At 42.7% G+C, this 24585-nt stretch overlaps 1 protein-coding gene across 4 annotated transcripts in view; it reads right to left on the minus strand.

Moving 5' to 3' along the window:
- The window catches only part of TSEN2 (tRNA splicing endonuclease subunit 2), a 41491-nt gene that overhangs the window by 9548 nt on the left and 7358 nt on the right, over positions 1-24585 (minus strand). For all 4 annotated transcript variants that reach the window (XM_047744388.1, XM_047744386.1, XM_047744397.1 and 1 more), the window contains exons 4-8: positions 18264-18300; positions 12069-12597; positions 10746-10823; positions 4476-4526; positions 1844-1982 (exon numbers count right to left, since the gene is read on the minus strand). In XM_047744388.1, the coding sequence (XP_047600344.1) occupies positions 1844-1982; positions 4476-4526; positions 10746-10823; positions 12069-12597; positions 18264-18300 (834 nt within the window). The remainder of the gene's footprint in view (positions 1-1843; positions 1983-4475; positions 4527-10745; positions 10824-12068; positions 12598-18263; positions 18301-24585) is intronic.

A 24585-nucleotide genomic window follows, 5' to 3' on the forward strand; every position in this document is an offset into this window, starting at 1 on the left:
TGATTTCAGGTTAAGCACAATCTTAGAGCATTTAAAATTTAAAAGATGGAATTGGCTTTGTGTGTTAAAAAAAAAAAGGCAAAAAAGGCTCAGAACACATGAAACAAGTATATGACACAGCTCACAAGACCTCAGGGCCATGACTTCTCAGAAGATTTCTCAAAGAGCTTGACATTTTTATTTGAGCCTCATAATTCTGAAAACATCCAGGAAGCACCCTCACTTAGCAGATGTAGAAAATGAGTTTGAGGGACTTAGCAGTGAAACAAGTGCTGGAAGGGACCCCAGGACCTACGTCCACTTACCTGGGCCTGTGGCTTTGAGAGCTACTTACATTAATGACAACTCCAAATTTATATCTGAAGGCACTCCTGTGCTCTAGAATCATTTTCCAGGTATGCAGGCATTATCCCTGATTCCTCTTAAATGAAATTCTGACATCCAATCTGTCTGCAGGGCTAGTTGGGCTCAGTTTTCCTAATTAAGTCTCTCTGCTTCATTTTTGTTCCTGACCCACTCCACTGTCCATTAGTAACAGAGACGACAGAGGGTCCTGTTCATTTCAAGTCACTTCTTTGCTCAAAATCTCCCAAGGCTTCCAATCACCAGAAAAACAACCAGGCCCTACATGCTCTGTGTCAGCCCAACTTAAAGATATCACCTCACGTCACTCTCCCCCTGGGATCTCCAAATTCTAAACACTGTCTTTATGCTGTTCCTGAGACTTGCCTGCCTCAGGGCTTTTGTGCTTGTTCTTTACCTTGTGCCTACTATGTTCTTCACTCTTCCCTGGGATCTCTAAGTTCTAGACGCCCTGTCTTTACGTTGTTCCTGAGATTGACCGAGCTCATTCCTGCCTGAGGGATTTTGCACTTGCTGTTCACTTTGTGCCTACCCTGTTCTTCCCCAGATTCTCAAGTGACCTGTTCCCTCACTGTGGTCACATTTTTGTTTGTGGTCACATCTTTTCAGAGTCTTTTCCTAACTAATTTCCTTCACTTTCTATCCCTTTACTCTGTTTTATTTTTCTTAGTATGTAATAGCCCCTGAAATTACATTATACATTTACTTATTGGCTTATTTGTCTCCCCAGCCAGAATGCAAGCAGCTCCATCAAGGCAGCTTTGTGTTAGTCTCATTCACCTCTGCATTCCTGGCCCCTAAGAACACCTGGCCCATAGAAGACTCTCAGTAATTATCTGTTGACTGAAGTGCTCATCTGGTCCAGAATCCTTCCTTCAAGATGAGAGGAGGCAGTTTCTAAGAGCCTGGGCTTCAGAATTCAAAGCCAAGCTCTGTTAAGTTGCTGACCCTGGAAACTATTAGGGGCAAATGACCCATTCTCTCACAACCATAATCAGAAAAAAAATAATAAGAGTATCAGTTGCATAAGATTGCTTTAGGGATTAAATGAGATAATGAATTTTAAAATGCTTGACACATAGTAAGTGGTCAACAAAGCATCGGTGCGGTTATTAGGATTGTATGATCATTCTCACTTGCCAGATGAGACAACTGAGGCCTAGAGGATAAGGGACTGCCCTGTATCACACAATCACATGGCTAATGAGAGGAGGGGAATGGGGGATATAAAACTCTTTTCTCAGATTACAGAGCAGGTGAGAAGAAAACCTGAATACTTGGGGCTACAGGCTTCTATCTCCAGGCTTTCCCCTTAGACTTCCTTTTCATTCCTTCTGGACAAACCCTCCACCCCAACCCAAATATTTTTATCTAAGCCAAAATGAAGGTATCATTTTAGGAAAAAACCAGCAACAGCACTTATTACCAATTCAGCTTTCACCCTGAGAACCAGCATTCTACCGATTCAGGAAGTACTTACATAAATCTGTCCCATACTTAAGTCCCACTTTGGGAACCCAGCCCTTGCTTCGGAAGTAATGGTATGCCATGTATGTAGTCCTGAATGTGGGCTGAATTGCAGTGAAAGCTTTCCAGAGCTTCAGGATTGTTAAAGGCTCCTAACGTTGGTGAAAGAAAAAAAAAGGGCATTATTATGTATGTATTTGCTCATCATCAAGCCAGTGAACTGACATCTGTACCGGCAGTAAACACAAACAGCACCCATGACCAAGGGACTTAACGGAGAATCTAGGCCTGTGCTGCCCAGTGTGGCAGCACCAGACACAGGCCAGAAGGGAGATGGGCCTCAGGTGGAAAATACACACCGAATTTCAAAGACTTGGTAGGAACACAAGAATGATACTTGAGTTCAAGAAACTCTGTAAATAATAAGACTTTTTTTCTTTTAACCCCTTCAATGCGGCTACCAGAAAATTTAAAATGAAGCATGTAGCTCCTTCTGAGGTTTATATTCACTTCCATCAGAGAGCACTGCTCTGGGAAGGGTCGCCATGCAATAGCAACGTCTGAGATGAGGCGGAAGCAGCCAAGTGGAAGGGGGCAGTGGGGGGGGACCAGGGGCAACAGGGGGGACTGGGGGTGGCTGGGATGGGGGGGATCCTGGGGCAGCGGGGGGACTGGGGGTGGCAGTGGGTGCTACATAAGAACACTCCAGGGAGAGGAGTGAGCAAGTGTCAGGTGCTTGAGGGCGACAAGTCCACCAAAGCTGGAGGCCAGGATGTCCCAAACATTTCACTGACCCAAGTTGAGTAGCTATTGTATGTCAGGCCACATTCAGGAAACCAAAACATAATTTTGTAAAAGCTTAAAAAAAAGATGCCCCATTTAGTCTTTGGAACTAGAGAATTTATCTCATGTCACAAATGAATAATGCAACTGCTTTAAAGAGAATTCTGTTCCTAACAGAGGATATGAAGATATGGAGAATGGCTTGGTTCCGGGAACATTTAATTCTCCGGATGGTTTAAGGCTCAGTCAATGAAACCTGCTCAGTTTGTCTCAGCCTGAGATTTTAAATCCATAAATATGAAATACAGTTTTTTTCTTCCTTTCTTTTGCTCCTTCTTCTTCTTCTTCTTCTTTTAATTGTTCCTAAGGTAGAAACTCCATACATGTGTGGCGTTTAAATTCCAAAGCAAGGAAACACTCAGCACTCCCATAATAAGCAACAGTCTCATAAGGAAGGCTGAACTGCCAGTATGGAGAGCCCATCATGTTACAGAGGCTGAGGATTCTAGGTAGCAGTGGAAGATTCTCAAGAATTTCAACTAAGGCCCAGGAGAGGAGGCAAGGTGGGTTAAGAATGGCCACCATCTGGGGGGTGCCTGGGTGGCTCAGTGGGTTAAAGCCTCTGCCTTCGGCTCAGGTCATGATCCCAGGGTCCTGGGACTGAGCCCCGCATCGGGCTCTCTGCTCGGCAGGGAGCCTGCTTCCTCCTCTCTCTCTGCCTACTTGTGATCTCTGTCAAATAAATAAATAAAATCTTAAAAAAAAAAAAAAAAAAAAAAAGAATGGCCACCATCTGGGAAAATGAGTCACCCATCAAACATCAAACATCACCCATTTCAAACTACTGGAATACTCTTGAAAATAATTTATATAATTGGAATTTGATGAATGATAAAATTATGCACTCCCAAGAACAAAACAAAATATGCTTTCCCCATTCTATTTATTGCTCTGCTGACCCTTCTCTTTTTAATTCATTTGAATTATTTGGAATAGATATTATATTCACATGGTCCAAATTCACAAAGCATAAAAATGTACAGTGAAGTCTCCGTTTCTACCTGTGTGCCCAGCTCCCCAAGGTCTCTACAAGAAGGTAAGCAATGGTATCAGCTTCTCGTGGAACTTCCTTCTGAGGGCAGCAGGCTACAGTACACAATCACAGGTTTGGAGATACCTTCACATAGCTTCAAGTATTAATTCTAACCAGACTAGCTGTGTGACCCTGGCTGAGTTACTTACTTCCTCTGAGCCTCAGTTACCTTATCTGTAGAATTCTTACGAGCCAGAGGCAAGGATCAGAAGTACTGCCTGTAAGGTACCCAACACATAGCTTTTACCAAAGGAGGCACTGAACACTGGCAGTTGTAATTTTTAGTACTGTTCTGATGCCAATTTCCTGATCATTATCTAAGATATTGTTCTTCTCCTAGCATCTGGGAATGAAATTCAATCTGAAAGAGTCAAACCTGGCTTCTGTCTTAATAATCACAATTCAGGGGGTGCCTGGGTGGCTGAGTCGGTTAAGTGTCTCACTCTTGACTTTGGCTCAGGTCATGATCTCAGGGTGGCGAGATCAAGCCCCACAATAGGCTCCACACTTGGCATGAAGTCTGCTTGGGATTCTCTCTCCCCTCCCCCTGCTCAAACTTGTAGTCTCTAAAATAAATAAATAAAATCTTACCCTCACCCTAAAAAATCACAATTCAGGGCCCAAAGCCTAAACCTAGAGAAAAAATTTAACTCCAATTTCATTCAGTGAAGGTAGGTAAGTTTGTATTATAGCAATATGAAAATTACTACAGCCTGCTTTTAACACCAGGAAAAATTTAAGCGGATTTTATTTAAATATAACATCTTACCTTCTCATAGTAAATACTCAGACATCCCAGAGCATAGACAAGGAAAAAGGCCTAAAAACAGAGCAAGCAGAAAATGTCCATTAGAAACTATCCCACATTCTTGAGAAATTATTTTACAGATTTTTCTTTACCTCAAGTATAAATTAATGTCCTTAAATCACCTTCAAAAAATGATCACATATTTTTAACATAAATGGTTCATGCAAATTTTAAGGATTAAAAAAGTCTAAGAAGATATGAAAGTCACAAACTGATTAAAAAATCAGTAAAAAACAAAGCATTTGTGTATTTTCCATGTATTTTCCCCTTAAAAACCATATAGCTAAACTGAAAAATGATGTAAATAGCTGTAATAATAGAAACCTTTCCTCATTAGATTTTCCTCTGCAAAATTAAATAACCATATTAAACCAAGAAAAAAAATTTACAGGATGAAATACATAGAAATTTGTGAAAGTGGGCAGTATAAATTTGGCTTGCATAACAAAATATGAGTTTTTCAGTCACCCTTGCTTGTAAAGTGATTTCCCATTAAGTAATCCCTAACTTTCCATGAACTTCATTATATAGTAATGTTTTACTTGCATGGGGAGGCAGGAGGAAAAGCAAAATCAGCTGTAGTTGAGTAAAATCACACTTAGATGGAAATTAAAATAGCCTTTTTTTTCTTAAAAGATCTTATTTATTTGATGGAAAGAAAGTGAGATCAAGCAGGGGGAGAGGCAGAGGGACAAGCAGGTTCCCCACTGAGCAGGGAGCAGGATTCAGGACTTGATCCCGGAACCCTGGGGACACAACCTGAGCTGAAGGCAGACACTTAACAGAATGAGCCACTCAGGAGTCCCAAAATAGCTTTTTTAAAAAAAAATGTTTATTTTTTAAAATAATCTCTACACTCAACATGGGCTTCGATCTCCCAACCCTGAGATCAAGAGTCATATACTTCACACCAACTGAGCCAGCCAGGTGCCCCAATTGCTTTCTGATGAAAGTAAGACAATGCCAAACACTGATGCCACCAAGCACTGTTCACTATACTTGTAGATGGGGATAGGATCCATATTTACACCTGAACAGACTTATACGAGAGTGGTGTGTCCTAGTGGCTAAATGGTGGTTATCAGTAAAACTGGGGTACTTTCTTTATAAATATGAGGACAGAAGATTATAACCAAACGAAAACCATTCTGCTGCCTCTACCTGGCACAGATGAGGGCCTTCTTACACAGTATGGCGACAGAGATGCAGTCCCCCGCCCCAAGCCTACGCATTTCTGTTCAACAGCATGGTACCAATGACTGGTGCTCACCAAGCATACTTCTTCACTGCCCCAGCACACACAGCAACAAACCACAAGAGGACTTAGGTGAGCACAGGCCATGGAGGTGTAGGGGGTTTCAAGTAGCGATAAGGTTTGCTAAGGAAACACTTCTGTGATCCCCAGAAATTGCCTGAGCCCACCCCGTGTCATTTTCTCCTATCTCATGGCATTTCTCTTTACAACAGTGGTTCTCAAAGTGCGGTCTGGGGATCCTGAAGTCCCCGAGACCCTTTCAGGAGGTCTCCAGGCCAAAACTGCTTCATGATAAGAACACATTATTTGCCTTGTTCCTGCTCATTCTCTCCAGAGGCTCTAAGACACGTGGTGTCACAACAGACTGAATAAAGAAGCAGATGTGGGCATCCAGCTGACTTCTATAAAGCCAGACCTTCAAGCAACTGGCAGAAGGGGAAAACTGCCATTCTTCTCACTGAATTTGTTCTGTTTTTATAAGAATGTAGTTATTTTTCATAAAATTTTATGTTAATGTATAAAGGATTTATCATCATTATCTTAAAATGAATTAAAGAACAAATTTTAAAGTTGTGTTTTAATTTAGCTTGGCAAACAGTGACATATATAACCCACATAAAGATGTTCCTGGGATCGTCAATAATTTTTAATAAAGTGGCTTGAGAACTACCACTTTAGTTCCACTCTGATCTAAACCTAGAGCTTCTCTAAAGATGCAGGTGACCCCGCTTCTCTGGGTCCCAGCCGCTACTCCCTGCCTGGACTTCTCAAAGGCCTTTCTGCTCCATGCATTCTCCATAGTAGCTGGAGTCATCTTTTCCCCACATGAAGGTCACGTGGCTCCCACTACTAAAACCCTCCAAATGGCTTTATGGCATGTTGCTTCCCACAGCCTCCAGTTCCTTGGAGATCTGACCACTACTCCTTCTGGTCATGTTGGCTCCATGTCTGCCCCTGAACACAGTAAGCTCATTCTTGCCTTTACCTTTGTAAGTGCTACTCCAGTATCTGGCACATTCTGCCCCAAATGCAAACGTCACTTCTTGGAGAGGTCTTCCCCTCCACCCTTGTTAAGCAACCCCCATCCTGATCATCTTCTTCAAAATACACTTATTTTTTTAAAAGATTTTATTTATTTATTTGACAGAGAGAGATCACAAGTAGGCAGAGAGGCAGGCAGAGAGAGGGGGGAAGCAGGCTCCTCACTGAGCAGAGGACCTGACGTGGGGCTCGATCCCAGAACCCTGAGATCATGACCTGAGCTGAAGGCAGAGGCTTAACCCACTGAGCCACCCAGGCAACCCAGAACACATCTGTCTGAAAAGATCTTTCTTATATGCGTCTCTCCAGCTCTAAAGTCAACTCTGTGAGAGCAGAAACTCTGCCTGCTGTTCCCCTGGCTCAGGAGAGGGTCCAACACATGGCGCTTGCTCTGTGCCTGTGCTGAGAGAATCGACCCCGTTTATGACACTGCCGGAGTCAAGGAGAGCAGGTCTTTGCAGGCCTGGCTCTCCAGCTCCTTTCTCCTCATGTGGATGCTGCATGCCCCACAGCCCCTTGCAGCTACCTGACAGCCTTCCCAGGTGTCCGACAATCTTACTTTGACCTTTGGTCTTCCTGTGGCACACAGGAAGGATGCACACAAATGGTGGTCAGAAGTTGCCTGGAGGAGACGAACTTGGGTTCTCCAACAGTCAAGTGCTTCTCCTTTCGACGTCTCCCAGCCATCACTTCTTGGTTCAGAACGGGACAACAGGGAGGATGAACTCTGGGATGTGGTAGAGCTGGGCTGAAATCTTCATTAACAGCAAGCCCCCTGCAAGTATCACTTAAGCTCTCCTACCTCACTGACAAAATGGGGCTGAAAACGCCTTATTAAAGATTTAATGAGGGGCACCTGGGTGGCTCAGTGGGTTAAGCCTCTGCCTTCGGCTCAGGTCATGATCCCAGGGTCCTGGGATCGAGCGCCGCATCGGGCTCTCTGCTTAGCAGGGAGCCTGCTTCCTCCTCTCTCTGCCTGCCTCTCTGCCTACTTGTGATCTCTGTCAAATAAATAAATAAAATCTTAAAAAAAAAAGATTTAATGAGATGAAGTCTCATAAAAATTTTAAAGTCTATGCAAAGTACCTAACTGCTCAATTCATTTTAGTTTCCCCTCCTTTTATAAAAAACTGTTTAGATACTGTAGCCTGGAAAAGTTCAAGCCTCTCCTTGCCAAGCAAGAGACTCCTTCCCAGTATCTGTTAGAATTTAAGTTCTTCAGAAACTTTCCATTATCAGTAAACAAATGTTCCTAAGAACTGATGAAACCAATGCCTCATTAATATTTATTGGCCTAAAATAAATGGTTTTTATGAATGTACACAAACTGCTCATAGGCACTTATTATAGATGGAATGGATCTTAATTCAACTGAGTTGGCTTTATTTAGAATTAAATCATCAGAAGATGGGGGAAGTCTGGGGAGGTAGGTGATTATGTCCCTTGAGATCTCATTAGTAAGCTTTACTATCAAAGCAAAAGTGGAGCGAAAAGTTTAATGATGGTTTTAATGTCATCACTAAATCTAGCTAGGTCCCAAAGTGTTATAATGGAAAAACAGTTCTCAGTAACAGATCTCTAAGAGATCTTTAAGTCAGCTGTGGTATTATCATTCCCAAGCTCTAGAAAAAACTGCTCTGAATCACCAGAGAAGGGCTGCCTGTGTTCCTGATGGACATTTATGGAAACACATTAAACTGTATAAGTGGTACACCAAACATGGGTGATTCATTCAGAGGCAATCTGCCAAAACAGAACTGAGGCAGAGCGAGGTTTAATCGCACATTCCCCGAAAACTGCAAGACCTCTGTGGAATGTCCTCAGGAACCAAGCAGCTTCCAAGAATGCAGAGCAACCTCATCTACCTCCCATTATTCTTGTCTTTCTTCAGGAGTCTTTGGGAGACAGCAGCAGACAGTGACACCTTTTTTTGTCAGTAAAAAGCATCGCATGGAACACAACCAGTCACCTCCTGGAACAGTGAGGCCGACACCAAATGCCCTCTCTGCCTATTGCTGCCGCCTCCTCCTCAACCCTCCAGCAGTCTCCTACTGATGCCAGCTCCAGTACCTGCCCTTTCCTGACATGGCCACTGCAGTGCCCCAGCACCGCCAAGACCGGGTCAGAGCCCTGGTTGATACTTGTAGATATGCCCTCATGATCTAGCCCTCCTATGTTGTCATCCAGGTCTGAGCTGCATGAAGGAGTCTATGCTGTCCAGTGTCCAAATGGCAATACATTATTTATCTTTTCACATCTACAGATATCACCAACTCCATGAAGGCTTTCCAGCTAGTTCACGTCCTTTTGGACTCCACCAGTTTCTGTGCAAATTCCACACCCTGAATGCCCCCATTTAACAAATGAAATTATTAAGCACTTGATAGACATCAGACATTGGGTACAAGGATACCAGAGAAGCAACACTGGCACAATCCACAGACCACATGGAATGTAATTGTTTCTGGGCCATCTTTAGGACCAGAGCCATATTCTGTTTATTTCTGTATTGTTAGTACTTAGCCCAGTGCCCAGCACAGAGTAAGTACCCAGTGAACATTTCTGCAAAATACTGATTGCAAAAGAAAAGGTTCTAACTAGCTACTTAATAGCTTTTACAAGTAATTTAATAATGATGATAACAACAAGAAAAGCAGGCACTAACGCTTACTGAGCACTTACTATGTATCAGGCACTGTGCTGAGCCCATTACATGGTGTAGTTAATTCCCAGAAGATCTTATGAACAAGGCATTACATAACAACCCTCATTATACAGAGAAGAAATCAAGGCCCAGAGAGCTCAAGCACCTAGAGAAGGGGAATCTACAGTGTTGTCCAGCAGAACTTCCTATGGTGACAATGTTCTACACCTGTGCTGTCCAATACAGTCACCACTATCCTCCTGTGGGCTGCTGAGTGTTTGAAATGTAGCTGGCACAACTGAGAAACAGAATTCTGCATTTCGCTCACTTTTAAATTAAATAGTCACACGTGGCTAGTGGTTACTGTCTTCTACAACAGATTCAGCTGGTGCATTTGTAGAAAAAGGAGATGTAGTAAATAATTCCAAACATCATTCCTGGGTCCCACAGTCTGTTTGGTCTCATTGCAAGGAAAGAAGTACAGACAAGGAAATCCAGAAAACATGGAGATACAACTACTTCTCTGTGAATGCACCCACAAAGTTACCAATGTGGACACATTCAACAAGCACTTCCTGAGACCTTCATCTCTACCAAGAACAGTGCTAGCAACTTCGAGAGCTATCCAAGACAAGCAGGAGCATTCTGGGAGAGGAAGCACATGAGATTGAGGAAGGGGTGCAGTTCTCCAGGGCAAAAAGGACATTTCTGTGCATAGTGTAAACATAAGCAAAGGAGGAGGGACTGAACAAATGGACACAGGATAGAGGAACTCCAAATCAGAGGGAAAATTTATGATGCTGTTTTTAGAAAGTCACTTTTAGCTAACTTTTGGGAATGTAGCTATTCCATTAAGAGACATGTATTGGTAATTTTGCAGAAGGAAATACCTAGAATCCATTTATATAATTAGCAGCCATGACATGACTTGAAGCATGCATCTTGGCTTATTAAAAGCTGGTGAAACTATGAAACACTAAAAACCATGAACTGTACACTTTAAATGGGTGAATGGTATGGTATATAAGCTGTATCTCATGATATAGGAAGGACCCCCAAGATCTTAGACCTGATGAAATGAAGGTTAAGAAGTGAAATTTAGGCAGACCTACTTTGGAAGGTGCCTATGGTTATTACAATACCTATTTGTAAAGTTCAGTTACTGAATACTCAGTTACTGAATTATATAGTTACTGAATTACATACAGAATTGCATTTACAAGTGGACCCCATTACAGGTTGTCCGGGCCCTGAGACCAAGAGCTGAAGAGGTAACACGCAGGAAACATACCTCTTCTAAGCTAAGCTGCAAATACTCCAAGATCCTATATGGATTTCTTCTGCATACTAATCTCCTTTTTGGTGCCAACTGAAAAGAAATAAAATACATACAGAACAAACAGAAGCACTACATATTACATAGAGCGGATTGCATTTTAAAACATTTTTCTTACAAATTTCACAGATTTACATTTATTGGATTAATACTGTTAAAAATATGTTTTTTATTATGATGTGGAAAAAGAAGTTTTAGGTTTCTATTATTAATATTTTGATTTGTTTCCTCTCTATGTTCCCCATGAAATTTTCCCACGGTTGTGATCTTTTCCTTGGTCAAATTTAAGTACTTCTTTTCACCCACTTGTAACTCAGAAGGGTGGGCCTAGCTTATCAGGCTCCATTAACCCTATTCTAAAGGCTAGATAAAATTTCTTCAAACAGGTGTTTCACATACAACTTAGCCATTAGATTTGCTCATTTTAGCTATTACAGATAATTCTAGGGCAACTGACTCTGACTATGCATCCCTCGGTAGGGGGCGGGGGGGGGTGCTCTTGAGCTTTCCAGTGTTTCTCCTGTGCTGGCTGACCTCCATACCTGAGACTCCCTGCACCACAGCTGCACTCAAGACTATGTGTAATTACTACAGCACTTCTTTTTTTCCCACCCAAGGGAAAGAATATTATTATACATGCTTTAATTTGCACTTTCTTTTTTTTTAAAGTTAAGTTATTCACAAACTTTGAGGTTTTAGGAGAAATAACTCTCACAGCTACTGGGCCACCAGGGCTGGGATCCAGTGCCTGCTGGTTCTCCCAGAGGGTCTCACCACCTCTCACATGCCCTGGGCACTTAATATGGGCCTGTTACCATTTCTGAGTAAGGGGCATCCTGGTTAGCCCACATCTGCTATGGGCCAGAAACTTATGGCTCTGGAGGAAGTGAGTAATTTTCTTCTTCAGTTGATCTTTGGACAACACAGGGGCTAGGGGATCTGACTTCCAGCCACAGAAGATCTATATATAATCTCTGACTCCCCCCAAAATTAACTACTAATAGCCTACTGTTGACTGGAAGCCTTACCAACAATTATAAATGGCTGATTATCATGTATTTTACATATGTGTTATATGCTGCATTCTTATAATAAAGCTAGAGAAAAAAATATTTTAAAAAGTCATATGGCAGAGAAAATACATTTACAGTATTGTACTGTATTTATCAAAAAAAGCCCCCAAAACCAAAAAAACAAAAGCCTGCACACCAATCCTTGTGTGTATAAGTGGTTTCATGCAGTCTGAACCCCTGTTGTTCAAGGGCCGGCCATACTTACTTCTTCACTTGGGGCACATTCCTTCTCGCTCTCATCATACACATCTTCCTCCACCAGCACGTACTCATCACCAGGCACCCTCTCACCGGCACAGAGACCTGTGGGTTGGCTCCCGTCTCCAGGCTGAGTGTCAGACAGGGGGAGGAGGACACCTTCTTTGCCACAAGAAACTCCGGGCAGGGGGCGGTGCTGTGGCTTGGCCACCTCCACCACAGGTTCACCCACGCCGTTGGGAGCGAGCGGGTCAGGCCCAGGGCCCTGCTGCAGGCTGTCTGATGGCTTGCTGGGACCGTCCATGTCAACTGACTTTCCTGAGTCCCCATTCATCACAGAAGGTTCCTCTCTATCTGTGGTAACTTCCATTTTGGAAGTCGTTTCAGAGTTCTCATCGTGCCATTGACCTTCTTTCCTTTTTATACCAGGATGCTCGAGTGGTTTTGTGTAATCCTGGAGGGTTCTCTGCACTGTACTCTCCTCCTGCCCTTGTCCTCGCATGAGCTCTGCGGCCCACTCCACACGATGCTGATACCTGCAAGATGCAAATACTGTTAGTAGCGCTTGAATTTCAATATTCAAAACACAACACGGCATGCAGAAGAGATGGGTTCATAGCATGTCAAAGCGTTTATAGCAGTTTTTCTCAGTAGAGAGCTATAGGTAAATGTTTTCTTTATACTTTTTTTGTGTGTGTGTTTTCTAACTGTTCTGCAATAAGCATGTGTTATTTTTGTTTTGATTAGAGCTTGATTTAATTTTCTTACTTTGAAAAAAAAACTTGACTCCAGTTTGACCAAGTATGAATATGTATGTAATTCAAAACTGGTTGGCCAAATGATTTAGGTGACTACAAAGAGAATATGGCTATGTTCTCTCAGGATTTCCTTTACATTATTCTCAATTTTGGATATCACAACATTTTCAGAAAAATATCCCACTCACAGTATACAGAGTCTTTGCTTGGCATTGGAATGCAAATGAGAACTTCAGTAAATATTTTTCACAGTACCTACTAAGGTCTTCACTGCGTACAGCAAGAAAGGATACATATGGCCAAGCATCCTAGCAGAAAGGGCGCTTTCTCTCATAATAACTTTTGAGGTACAGTTTGATGAGGAATATCTGCTTCATTCCTCAAATGTAAAGGCAACCCCGAACACTTTCCACGTTATAAAAAGTCACAGGTAAGAAAATAGAGTTCTGCCCCAGTGAGATGCCCGGCCTGATGCTGCTGCTGCGATGCCTCCACGCAGAGTCAGGCTGCCATACTGGAAATCTCATCAGCGGGAGCTAAAGGCAATGTGAAACTCCAGCACTTTTTTTCTTTTTCCTAGATTTTATTTATTTATTTGACAGCGAAAAAGCACAAGCCGGGGAACAGAAGAAGAGGGAGAAGCAATTCCCAGCTAAGCTGGGAGCCCTATGCGGGCCTTGATCCCAGGACCCTGGGACCATGACCTGAGTTGAAGGTAGACACTTAACCATCTGAGCCACCCAGGTGCCCTAACTCAAGCACTTTTTGCCTCTACCTACAACCGTTGGCCTGGAAACCACCTACGACCACACGGTTTGTGGGAAGACAGAGGTAATTTTACTCTTCACCTTAAGTATTTTGCTTTGCGTATGGATGGCTGAATATGTCACAGTTTATAAACTGTGGCATCTCGTACGCAACTGAACAAGGAAGCTGGCCTCTGCTATATTTTAAGATTTGTGGCTGTTTAACCCTGATTCCCCAGAGGAATCGCCAAGCTGTCCACACCCTGTCTATCCTACAGAGGGATGAGTACACCTTCCTATATACTGGGAACTGTATCTTAGATTTAAAGAGTAAAACCTAGCAAGGCTACACCTACATCTAAGAAGAAGCAGGGTAGACACCACAATCGTATGCATGAACATCAGCCAGACTCTTTGACTTATAAATGCGTGACAAAACCTATTACTTAACTTCTCTGTGGTTGTTCCCCCACCTGTAAGTAGGGGTAATGAGACAACTACTGCAAAAAGGGGTTATGTATTACTATTAATAATCAGAATAAAAAATGTAGCTGCTCATACAATGGCAGGGTGTCTTCTTACCTGTGTGAAAAGTATGGCCACTGTTGCATACAGTTAAAAGAACTTTCATTTTAGAGATCTCAAAAAGAATCTTTGCTCTTCGTGCCACCTATAGTACTGGCTTGATAGGCTTTGTGGATTTATGAATCTCCTTTATTTGAACACAAATTTTTGTGTCAACATATCTTTCTGGGGAAGGGATCCCCAACTTTCATCAAATTCCTTGACTCAAAATATGTGAAAGAACCACTGATGTAAGGTTCAACTATTGCCCCTTTGAGCAAAAGATCTGAACTTGAGAAAGAGCACACAGAGAAGGAGAGAGGCTCTGATCTCTGCAATAGGGTGGTCAAGGCAGATACGAGTTCAAACTCTCATTCCATCATGTTCCCGTACTAGCTACCCGACCCTTGAAAGGCTCAGCTCCTCCTCTGTAAACCAGGAGTGACCGTACTGACATGATGGATTTGTTGCAAGGATTAAAGGAGACAAGACACGGACAATGCTCAGCACACAGTAAGTACTCTATAAATATTTGTTACTATATGCTTGTGGGCTTTTTAGGGGGAGACTTGAAAATAAAATCATTTTGACTTATAGATATTACATTACAAAACACAAATAACATTTTTAATGAATGGAAGTGTACAACTTAATTAACTGCTTTTTGAGAGCGGGACAGCTCTGTGGGGACAAGTGCTACACCAGATCTCGGTTCGGGAGTTGGCTCTTTCATGTGATTCCAAGCTAAAGCACTTAGCACCCCTATAACTGTTTGCTCTTCTGCAAAAAACCAAAATCACACCTGCATTCCTGCCTCATTATGACCTCAGATGCTCATTTTGTGGAAGCTCAAATGAGAGCGTGGCTGCAAAAGCATGTGGGAGAAAGCCTCTGAGCAAGACTGGTGATGCAAACAAGCCAGATACACAAATGACTAAGACATATGGCATATGAGTCACAGAGCAGGTGTCCTCTCATTGGCTGACAATGCCTGAAAAAGCCAAGTCCTGTTGCGATTAACCCCGGACACTGCTGGAGAAGCAGCAGGAAGAGAAAAGTAAAAGTCAGGCGACATAAGGGAGAGAGTGGCAGGGGGAAAAGGTGGCAGCTATGATTAGCAGCAGTGAAGAGACTGGTGAAAAGCAGACCCACTTCAGGGCCACCCGACTGCACAAGGGTGTAGCATCTGAATACGCCTCTGCTTCTTCTGTCTCTATGGCCTTGAACACACTCTTCCATTGGCACGGTGAACGCCCCTCTCCCCCACTTACAGATGAATGTCTATCTGTCATTGGAAATTCACAGCAAAACAGTTTTGAGGCAGTCTGCTTGGGTCCAAGTACTGCCCTTACACAAGTTATGTAACCTCCTCTGGTTGCGTTTCCTCATCTGTCAAGATAACAGGACCTACCTCTAGGGGTGATGAGAGGACTTTAGGGGACAGTCCACAAATGTGTTATCAGCACAGGACCTCGTTTATGGACTATGTCCAAGAAACGCCAGCATGTAAAACCACGTTATTGTTCTCCCTGTGTCAGCTCCTTGGAGGCTCTGAAGCTGAACTGCCTCGTCTGAGCTGATACAATGAGTGGATATGACTATGCCTACCTCAAAGGCTTCTCGAGAAGATGAACTGAGATGGTCAAGTAAAGCATCCAGACTGATAGCTAGCACTGTCAGAGAGCCGGTACCTGTTAGCTATGACAGTGATCATAGTAATACCTCCCTGCAATGTTTATTACAGAACAGTCCAATCGTTTACTTCTCTTCTGCTCCCACTTGACAGTAAATCCCTTGAGAATAGGGATGAAATTTTTTCCTCCTCTTGTATCTGTAGCACCTACGCGACACCCAACACTCGGGCACCTGCAGTAAATGCTGGCTGAACAGAGGACTACAAATGGGGAGGGGGGGCAACACCTCCCTCATGACTGGCCCTTTGAGGACACAACCTACATACTTCAGTCCCCTAGGGCATCACCCAAGGATCTGGACACTCACCTCCAGAGAGGATTACATGGAAGGTTCTTATCACCCACGGACAACTATTGTTGGGAAACAGCCAATCAGAGTGAATTCACTTGAGAAAGGGATCAGAGTTTCAGAGGGAAGAGTAAAGAAACAATTACAACAAGCACTTAAGCTGGAAAATTAACCTAAAAATATAAAAATGAACCCATTTCTTTTAATATTTAACAATTTAGATTTCAACTGCAATTATTATGGCCAAATAATTAATCAAGTGATGGGGGGGGCATAATTTTCTGACAGAACTGTCAGATATGGTTAAGTCCTAACCCCTGGCACCTGTGAATCTGACCTTCTCTGGAAACACTGTCTTTGCAGATGTAACCAAGTTAAGATGAAGTCATACTGGCCGGTTTCCTTGTAGGAAAGAAGAGGGAAATTTAGACAGAGACACATAGACATACACAAGGGAGAGCTCCATGTGAGAATGGAGGAAGAGCCTAGAGAGATGCATCTATAAGCCAAGGAATGTCAAAGATTGCTGGCTACCACCAGAGGCTCACACCAGGCATGGAAGATGGGAGGATCCTCCTTTATAGCCTTCTGAAGGAGCACAGCCCAGCTGATACGCTGATTTTAGACTTCTGGTCTCCAGAGGTATGTGACTAAATTTCTGTTCTTTTGAGCTACGGTAGCCCTAGGGAACTAATACAAGGATCAATAAAATGCTTGGAATGTTATTACTGCAGAGCTGACAAAGGGATAACTTCAGCCAGGCGACAATCTCCCCCACCCAGAACCTCACATACTCAAACTGGCTCGATGCCATGTCATGCCCACTGCCAGCCCGATCAGGATGCAGTTGTTTTTTTTTTTTTTTTAAAGATTTTATTTATTTATTTGACAGAAATCACAAGCAGGCAGAGAGAGGGTGGGAAGCAGGCTCCCCGCTGAGCAGAGAGCCCGATTCGGGGCTCGATCCCAGGACCCTGAATCATAACCTGAGCCGAAGGCAGAGGCTCAACCCACTGAGCCACCCAGGCGCCTCCAGGATGCAGTTCTGAGGGGCAGGCTTCTGCTCTGTTTCTGAGTCCTAGTGTTGACCGCAGCAGCTTTCCTGCAGCTGCTCCTGGGATGGGGGCTTTGCCAGGTTCTCAGCAGGCCCCTCCCACAGACTGGAACCCTACTCCCACACCCAGCCTGCAGGTATAGCCAGAGCAGCCACTGAGATCTCCCTGGGGTCATTGCCCCTGGCCACTCCTCTGGCCATGGGGTTACCGAGCACATAACTGAATAGGAGCTATCAGATTCTGCCAGTATGTGCTAGAAGCAAAAAGAAAAACCACTGGGGCTTCAATATTTTTAGAAGGCTTACAGAAGAGACACCACTGGAGCTGCCTCTCAGGGACAATGAGGATTTAAATGCATGAACGTTTAGTCCACAAAATCCCACCAAGGGACCACTCTGTGTTGGGGCTGCAGAGAGGAAGCAGGCCTGGTCCCTGCTCTCCAGGAACTGACAGTCTAAATCCTGGTGTATGACAGCCGGCACAGCGAGGGGCGTCAAGGCAGACTGTGTGGGAGCTGGAAGAACCAGCCCCACCAAGGGAGGGTGGTGGTGACAAGAAAACCTCCAAGAGAGTGACATGTAGGCTGGATCATGGGATGGGCGGCAACAGCCAGGAAGCGTGCGTGCTTGGGGGGGGTCAAGAAGAGAAGTTCCAGGAAATGGGAGAGCGTAAAGAAAAGCCAGAGGAAGGAATTGTGATTGTATGAGTAGATGAGGTAGAGCCTCCATGGAAGCCTTTCTCTCACCCTGCAAGTGTAGAGTGAGGAAAGAGGATAGGGAAGAGGTGAGTTCTAGACCTAAGTGTAAACATCCTAGCACTTAAAGACATACACAGTAGAGGACACTTGTTCATATTTTGGAAGTGGCAAAGGATTTGGATTAGGATTAGTTTTAAAAAATTAACTTAGTGCATTTCAAATATGACTTGATCCACATTAAGTTCAGACATAATTTTCAAGGACACACCTACTACCAAAGGGAAAAAAAAAAAAAAAGCCAAAAAAACAAGGTGTGACCTACCACACTGGAAAGGCTATCTACAAACAGATCTGACTTAAGCCATAATTCTGACTTAAACTAAGGCCATCATGACTTACTTCTTTGACGTGATTATAGGCATGTCTGTCTTCATATCTGTAACAACAAAAAAGTTCTGTTCAGACAAATTTTCCTAAAGGTAAAAACCACATTGAAAATCCAGAAAAACAAAGAGAATTTCAAGAATCACAAAATCACACATTTAGAAGGCTAATCTTGCCCAACCTGCAATGGCGTGCTTTATATGCCATCATTCCCTGAATCCACTGGAAGGCAACGCTGACTGATCACAGCGCTCTTGCTGTGCCCAGATGTGACCCTGAAATCCTTCTCAACACTGCAGCGCGGCAGCAATGGCATGCAAGAGGAAACCCCTCTGCCACCTCTGAACTTTTGGATGAGAATATTGAGGCCCTAAAGTTATGCACTTTGCCATTTTCCCATGCTCCATAAGGGATCTTCAGTCAAAGTGCCCCACATGTACCTACAAAAAGGATTGATGAAGTGAATTTCATGGCAGTGTTGGTGCTGGGTGTGGGCCTGGGAGTTCTGGGTTCTAGCTCTGGGTATCTGGCCGGTTGAGCCTTTCCACCTTCAGTATTATTTACTGATCACCTGATGGTGTGGGTTTTAGTCCTCATCCTCCTCCACTCTGCCTTTGAGCAAATCGTTTCTCCTTACCCAAACTCAGCCTTCTGCCCAGGGCATTAAAGACTTGGAATAGATGATCATCAACTTTAAAAACACTAGGAGTTCACACACTCCTACCTCCTTAGGAATTTGTCAGTTTTCGCTGTGTCATGACCTCCCTCCTCTGGTAAATTTAATAAAAATGACAATTTAGCATGTATTACTGATAGTCATCCATGTGCCAAGCACTAGAGACATAGAAGTAAGAAAGTAAATCCTCTCTTCTTGAGATACAGCCCAGTTGGGGAGACAGACCAGAAATGACTGATTCTAACCCAAGCTGAAGAGTAAAAGGAGTATAAAGGGAGTAGCTCACTTTACCTGAAAGGCTTAGTAAAAAACACCAAGGAGGAGGAGTAGCTGAGCTGGGCTCTGAAGAGTGAATGAGGGTTCACCAGGCAGACCAGAGGGAAGGAGGCAGGGGAAGCCATGCAGAGGCTGAGAGAGTAAATACATGGCAGGTCCATGGAATGGCAAGCAGCCCAAGGTGGCTGTAGTGCTAACAAGTAGAAGAGAGTGCAGAGAGAGGGTGGAAGATGAAGCTGAAGCAAGAATTTGAAGACCCTCCTAAAATGGACATTTGAGATTTACTTCTTCAGGGCAGTCCACAAGCTTCATTTCTGATTCCTTGGCATAAATTCCTTTCCTTCAAATTTCTATTACTGTCTAAAATTCAGTTCCTACACAGATCAAGAGAAGATTCTCAATTGTTAAGATCATCATACTATTTGAAAGCTTTCTAGGTTTCTGGCCAAATATTCGTAACTGCTGAAGCTTGATGGTGGGAGTCATTATGCTATTTTTCCCCCCACTTTTTTCCCTCACTTTTTGAAAAAATGAAAAAAGTTTTCAGACATACAAAAGTAAGGAGAATAGTATAATAAATTCCCACGTTGCCATCCCTCAGCTTTAACAATTAACTCATGGCCAGTCTTGCTTCATTTGTTCTTCTGTTCATTCTCTTGTCTCCAGATTATTCTGAAAAAGATCCCTCACATCCTATCACAGCATCTCTAAGTAGCGCTTATGTATTTCTCTAAAGACTTAAAAAAAATGAAAAAACAAAAAAAACAAAAAACCTTGTATAAAAAAATTGGGGGCATTGGCTGGCTCAGTTGGTAGAGCATGTGACTCGAACTTGAGGCTGTGAATTCAAGTCCCACATGAGCATAGAGCTTACTTAAAAAAATTATAAAAATTGGAAAAATAATTGCAATACTATTATTACTTTTATTTTATTTTATTTTTAAAGATTTTATTTATTTATTTGACAGAGAGAGATCACAAGTAGACAGAGAGGTAGGCAGAGAGAGAGGGAAGCAGGCTCCCCACTGAGCAGAGAGCCCGATGCGGGACTCGATCCCAAGACCCTGAGATCATGACCTGAGCCGAAGGCAGCGGCTTAACCCACTGAGCCACCCAGGCACCCCCTATTATTACTTTTAAAAATTACTATTAATTCCTTTGCCTCATCCAAAATCTATGGACTGTCACAATTTTTGAAAATCAGACTCAAAATCCATCTAAGGCCTATACGTTACAACTGACTGATAAATCTGAAGTTGATTCTAATATATGTGACCCCACATGTTTTTCTTCCCTGTGATTCACTTACTGAAGCAATTGGGTCTTCTGTCCTGTACAGCTTCCCCCTGGTCTGGCCTCAAAGGATCATATCCCTATTGTGCTGTAAACACGGTGGCTCATCAAAGGTCACAGGCCCAGTACTGTCCTTGAATTACTCATGGACGGTCCAAGAAGAGACTGCACCACCCTTTAAGCAACTGCCTCACTCAACACATAGCTTAGTTCAGCTCCCCTTGTTTTCACAGCCTGATGTTCACAGAGAGGGAAGCCATAGGTAAACAGCTAAATAGTAGGGGATCTATTTCCATTCTGGTGCAAAGGACTTGTCTTGTGACACTTCAGTACTTTGAGCAGCACTGGCTTAATTAACGCATTCTTTGACCCTGTTTCCTGTAAATCAGTGCAACTAGAGGCTTGACCAGATTCAGGCTCAGTATCTTGGGCAGCCCACTTCATGGGTGGTGCTGTGTGTTTCCCTCACAAGACAAAAAAAATGCGTTGTCTCTTTGTATGTCATCAACACCACTGGTGATCAATGCTTTATTAGAGGATGCAAAATGGTGCTATTCTAATCCCATTATTTCTTGTTTATTAGCAGGAATCTTTTTTTTTTTTTTAAAGATTTTATTTATTTGACAGACAGAAATCACAAGTAGGCAGAGAGTCAGACAGAGAGAGAGGGGGAAGCAGGCTCCATGCTGAGCAGAGAGCCCGATGCGGGGCTCGATCCCAGGACCCTGAGATCATGACCTGAGCTGAAGGCAGAGGCTTTAACCCACTGAGCCACCCAGGCGCCCCTATTAGCAGGAATCTTCTATAGAGAGAAATCCCTCACTACTTAGTGACCCCAAGAACCAGTCCATGTTTACCGATTTCCAAAATGGTGAATCCTCCACAAGTGAACTGAGAATTTCTCCTGGAATGTATCAGTATGTACTAGCAAAAATTAAAAGATTCAAGCGTTTTTTTGAGATATTATTACCAATGACTGGATTTTAAAACAAATTATATTATTAATTCTTTTTGTTTGTTTTTAGCAAGGGAGAGAGAGAGAGAATCTGAAGCAGGCTCCATGCTCAGCACAGAGCCTGATGTGGGGCTCAATTTCACGACGCTGAGATCACAGCCGGAACTGCAATCAAGTGTTGGACACTAAAACCAACTAAGCCACCCAGGTACCCCTATAGCATTATTCTCATTGATGTTCAAATGTTTCCCTCTTTGGTCTGGGGAGCCTCCTTTGAAACAAGCCTACCACTTTTTGATAATCTTCTTTGCTTCCTGGTATAGATGTTTATTGTGAAAATCCTGGCTCTCAACCACACCAACATAACTAATCATGTGCTTTTCTATACAATACCCATACAACAGTCAGATGTATGATTGCTATCACCTATAAAATAATTGCTGAAAGTAATGTGAAGATTATTTTGCAACTCTTCCTTTCTTTAGAGTATAGGGCAGGTTGATTGCACTGATGGCCCCAGCTCTTCAGGTCTTCCACCTGCCAAACACCTTGACTCTAGACAAGCTGGAGTAACAGCAAACACGCCGTGAGGAGAGGTCCAAAAAGCACCGGCATGCTGGGGCTTGCTTGTGACCCTCCACCATGACCATGAGAACATGCCTGGGCTAGCCTGCTAAAAGAATGACATATATGGTGCCCCCTGCCTCTCATCCCAGTTGAGACCATCCTAGACCAGCTGACAGCCAACCAACAGACAACCAGACACTAGTAAGTCCAGTTTGATCCATTATTGGACTAAATCCATCAGAGCAGCCAGCTGATCTCTATAACTAATCAGCTGGATGAGTATATCCAGCCCAGATCAGCACACCTACCCAGCAAACCTATAGACTTGTCAGCAATTTGGATGCTGCTGAAAGCCACTGGTTAAACAACACTGTGCCAACAGATAACTGACACAAAGTCTATCCTATTAGGATTGAACCTCAAGTCACCATGTTCTACAGTCACTCAAAATAGTTTTCTTCCATGGCTATACCACCAACTTGATATATAGATTCTGCTTTTTTTTTAAATTACTTTTTAAAATTTAACTTTGTTTTGTAATCATGTAACACATTTACTAGGTTCCAAAGTTAAATCTATAAAGTCGCACCTCTTTCTCCATCCTGTCCCGTCCCTCCACCATAGGCATTAAAAAGAATCCGTGATTTATCCTTCCTTAAATTTCAAAAATGTATTTATAGGGGCGCTTGGGTGGCTCAGTGGGTTAAAGCCTCTGCCTTTGGCCCAGGTCATGATCCCAGGGTCCTGGGATTGAGCCCCATATCAGGATCTCTGCTCAGCGGGGAGCCTGCTTCCCTTCCCCTCTCTCTGCCTGCCTCTCTGCCTACTTGTGATCTCTGTCAAATAAATAAATAAAATTAAAAAAAAAATGTATTTATATCCCCCCACCTTCAGATAAACCATGGCATACTACGCAGACTCCCCCTTACTGTGCTTTCTTTGCTTAGGAACACATCCCAGTTATCTCTCGTTCTTAGCTCAGCTCCATGGTACTTCATTGTATGAATGCAGTACAGTGTTAACTGACCCGTCCCCTCATACTGGACATTTGGGTCGTTTCCAGTCTTTAATATAAGAAACAGTTTGCAATGAATATCCTCGTGCAATTTCTTTTCATATTTTTGCCAGTCTATCTTTCAGATAAATTCCTAGAAATGGAATTGCTGGGTTAAAAGTAAATGCTAGATATCCACGGGCGAAACACTGGACCCCTACTTATATCATACACAAAAATTAACTCAAAGTGGATCAGAGACCTAAATTTAAGAGCTGAAAATATAAAACTCTTAGAAGAAAACACAGGGGAGAATCTGCATCAGCTTGGATTTGGCAATGGTTTTCTAAATATGACACCAAAACCACAGGTAATGAAAGAAAAAAACAGATAAACTGGACTTTATTAACATTACAAATTTTTATCATTTCACACTCACCAAGATGGCTATCAAAAAAAAAAAGACAAAAAAAAAAATCAAAACCCAGAAGATAACAAGTGGAAGAATTAGGAACTTTGTGTACTGCTGGTGGGAATATAACAGGGGGCAGATATTGTGGAAAACTGTTTGGCATTTGCCAAAAAAATGAAAACAGAACTATCATAAGAGCCAGCAAGTTCACTCCTAGGTATATGCCCAGGAGAAATGAAAATATATGTTCACACACACACACACACACACACACCCCTGTATATGAACATTCACAGCAGCACTATTCATAACAGACCCAACGTGGGAACACCCCAAAATGCCCATCTTTGGATGAGTGGATAAACAAAACATGGGATACCCATACAATGGGATACTATTCAGGATAAGTTCTGATAATGCTACAACATGGCTTCCCAATGTATGATTCCAGTTACAATGAAGTATCTAGAATGGGCAACCTCAGAGACACAGTGAACATATTAGAGTGGCTAGGGGTTAGGGGGAGAGGAAGATTGTGGCGGGGGAGACATACATATAAATAATTTTGCCAGCCATTGCTAAATTCCCCTCCGTGACAGTTGTACCACCTGCATTCCTACCAGCGATGTGTGAAGAGTGTTTCTCTGGGCCTCCCCAAGAAGAATATGGTCGAACTTTTGGATTTTTGCCAATCTGATTGCTAAAATGGTATCTTAGTGCAGGTTTAATTTGTATTTTTTCTTACAAAAAAATCCCAATTATGTTTTTATCTGCTGGCATTGGTTATGTAATCACCATGAGACTTCCTTGGAAAAACACACTAAGGTAAAAGATTTTTAAGTTAAAAGAAGGCAAGTCAAGCAAGAACTACACACATTAATTAATGTTTTAACAAATTCATTAATGTTATGGTTATTGTTTAAATTCTAATCCTAGAAATAAAAAATATAAAACTCATTTTGCATACAGGTAAAGAGGTACTTAAACTACTAGTACCTTCTGAGTGCACAGTACCCTGCTAGTCAATGTTTAACAACAGAAAAGCCTGAATAACACTTTTGATAACTCCAGAAATTAGTTAAAACTCATTTTCACCAATCATCAGAACACTTTCACCTTGATCAGAATTATTATAGTTGCTAGTTTTAGCAGTAAAATTGCCAC

This window comes from Lutra lutra, chromosome 1 (assembly GCF_902655055.1).
Source record: "Lutra lutra chromosome 1, mLutLut1.2, whole genome shotgun sequence".
NCBI lineage: Eukaryota > Metazoa > Chordata > Mammalia > Carnivora > Mustelidae > Lutra > Lutra lutra.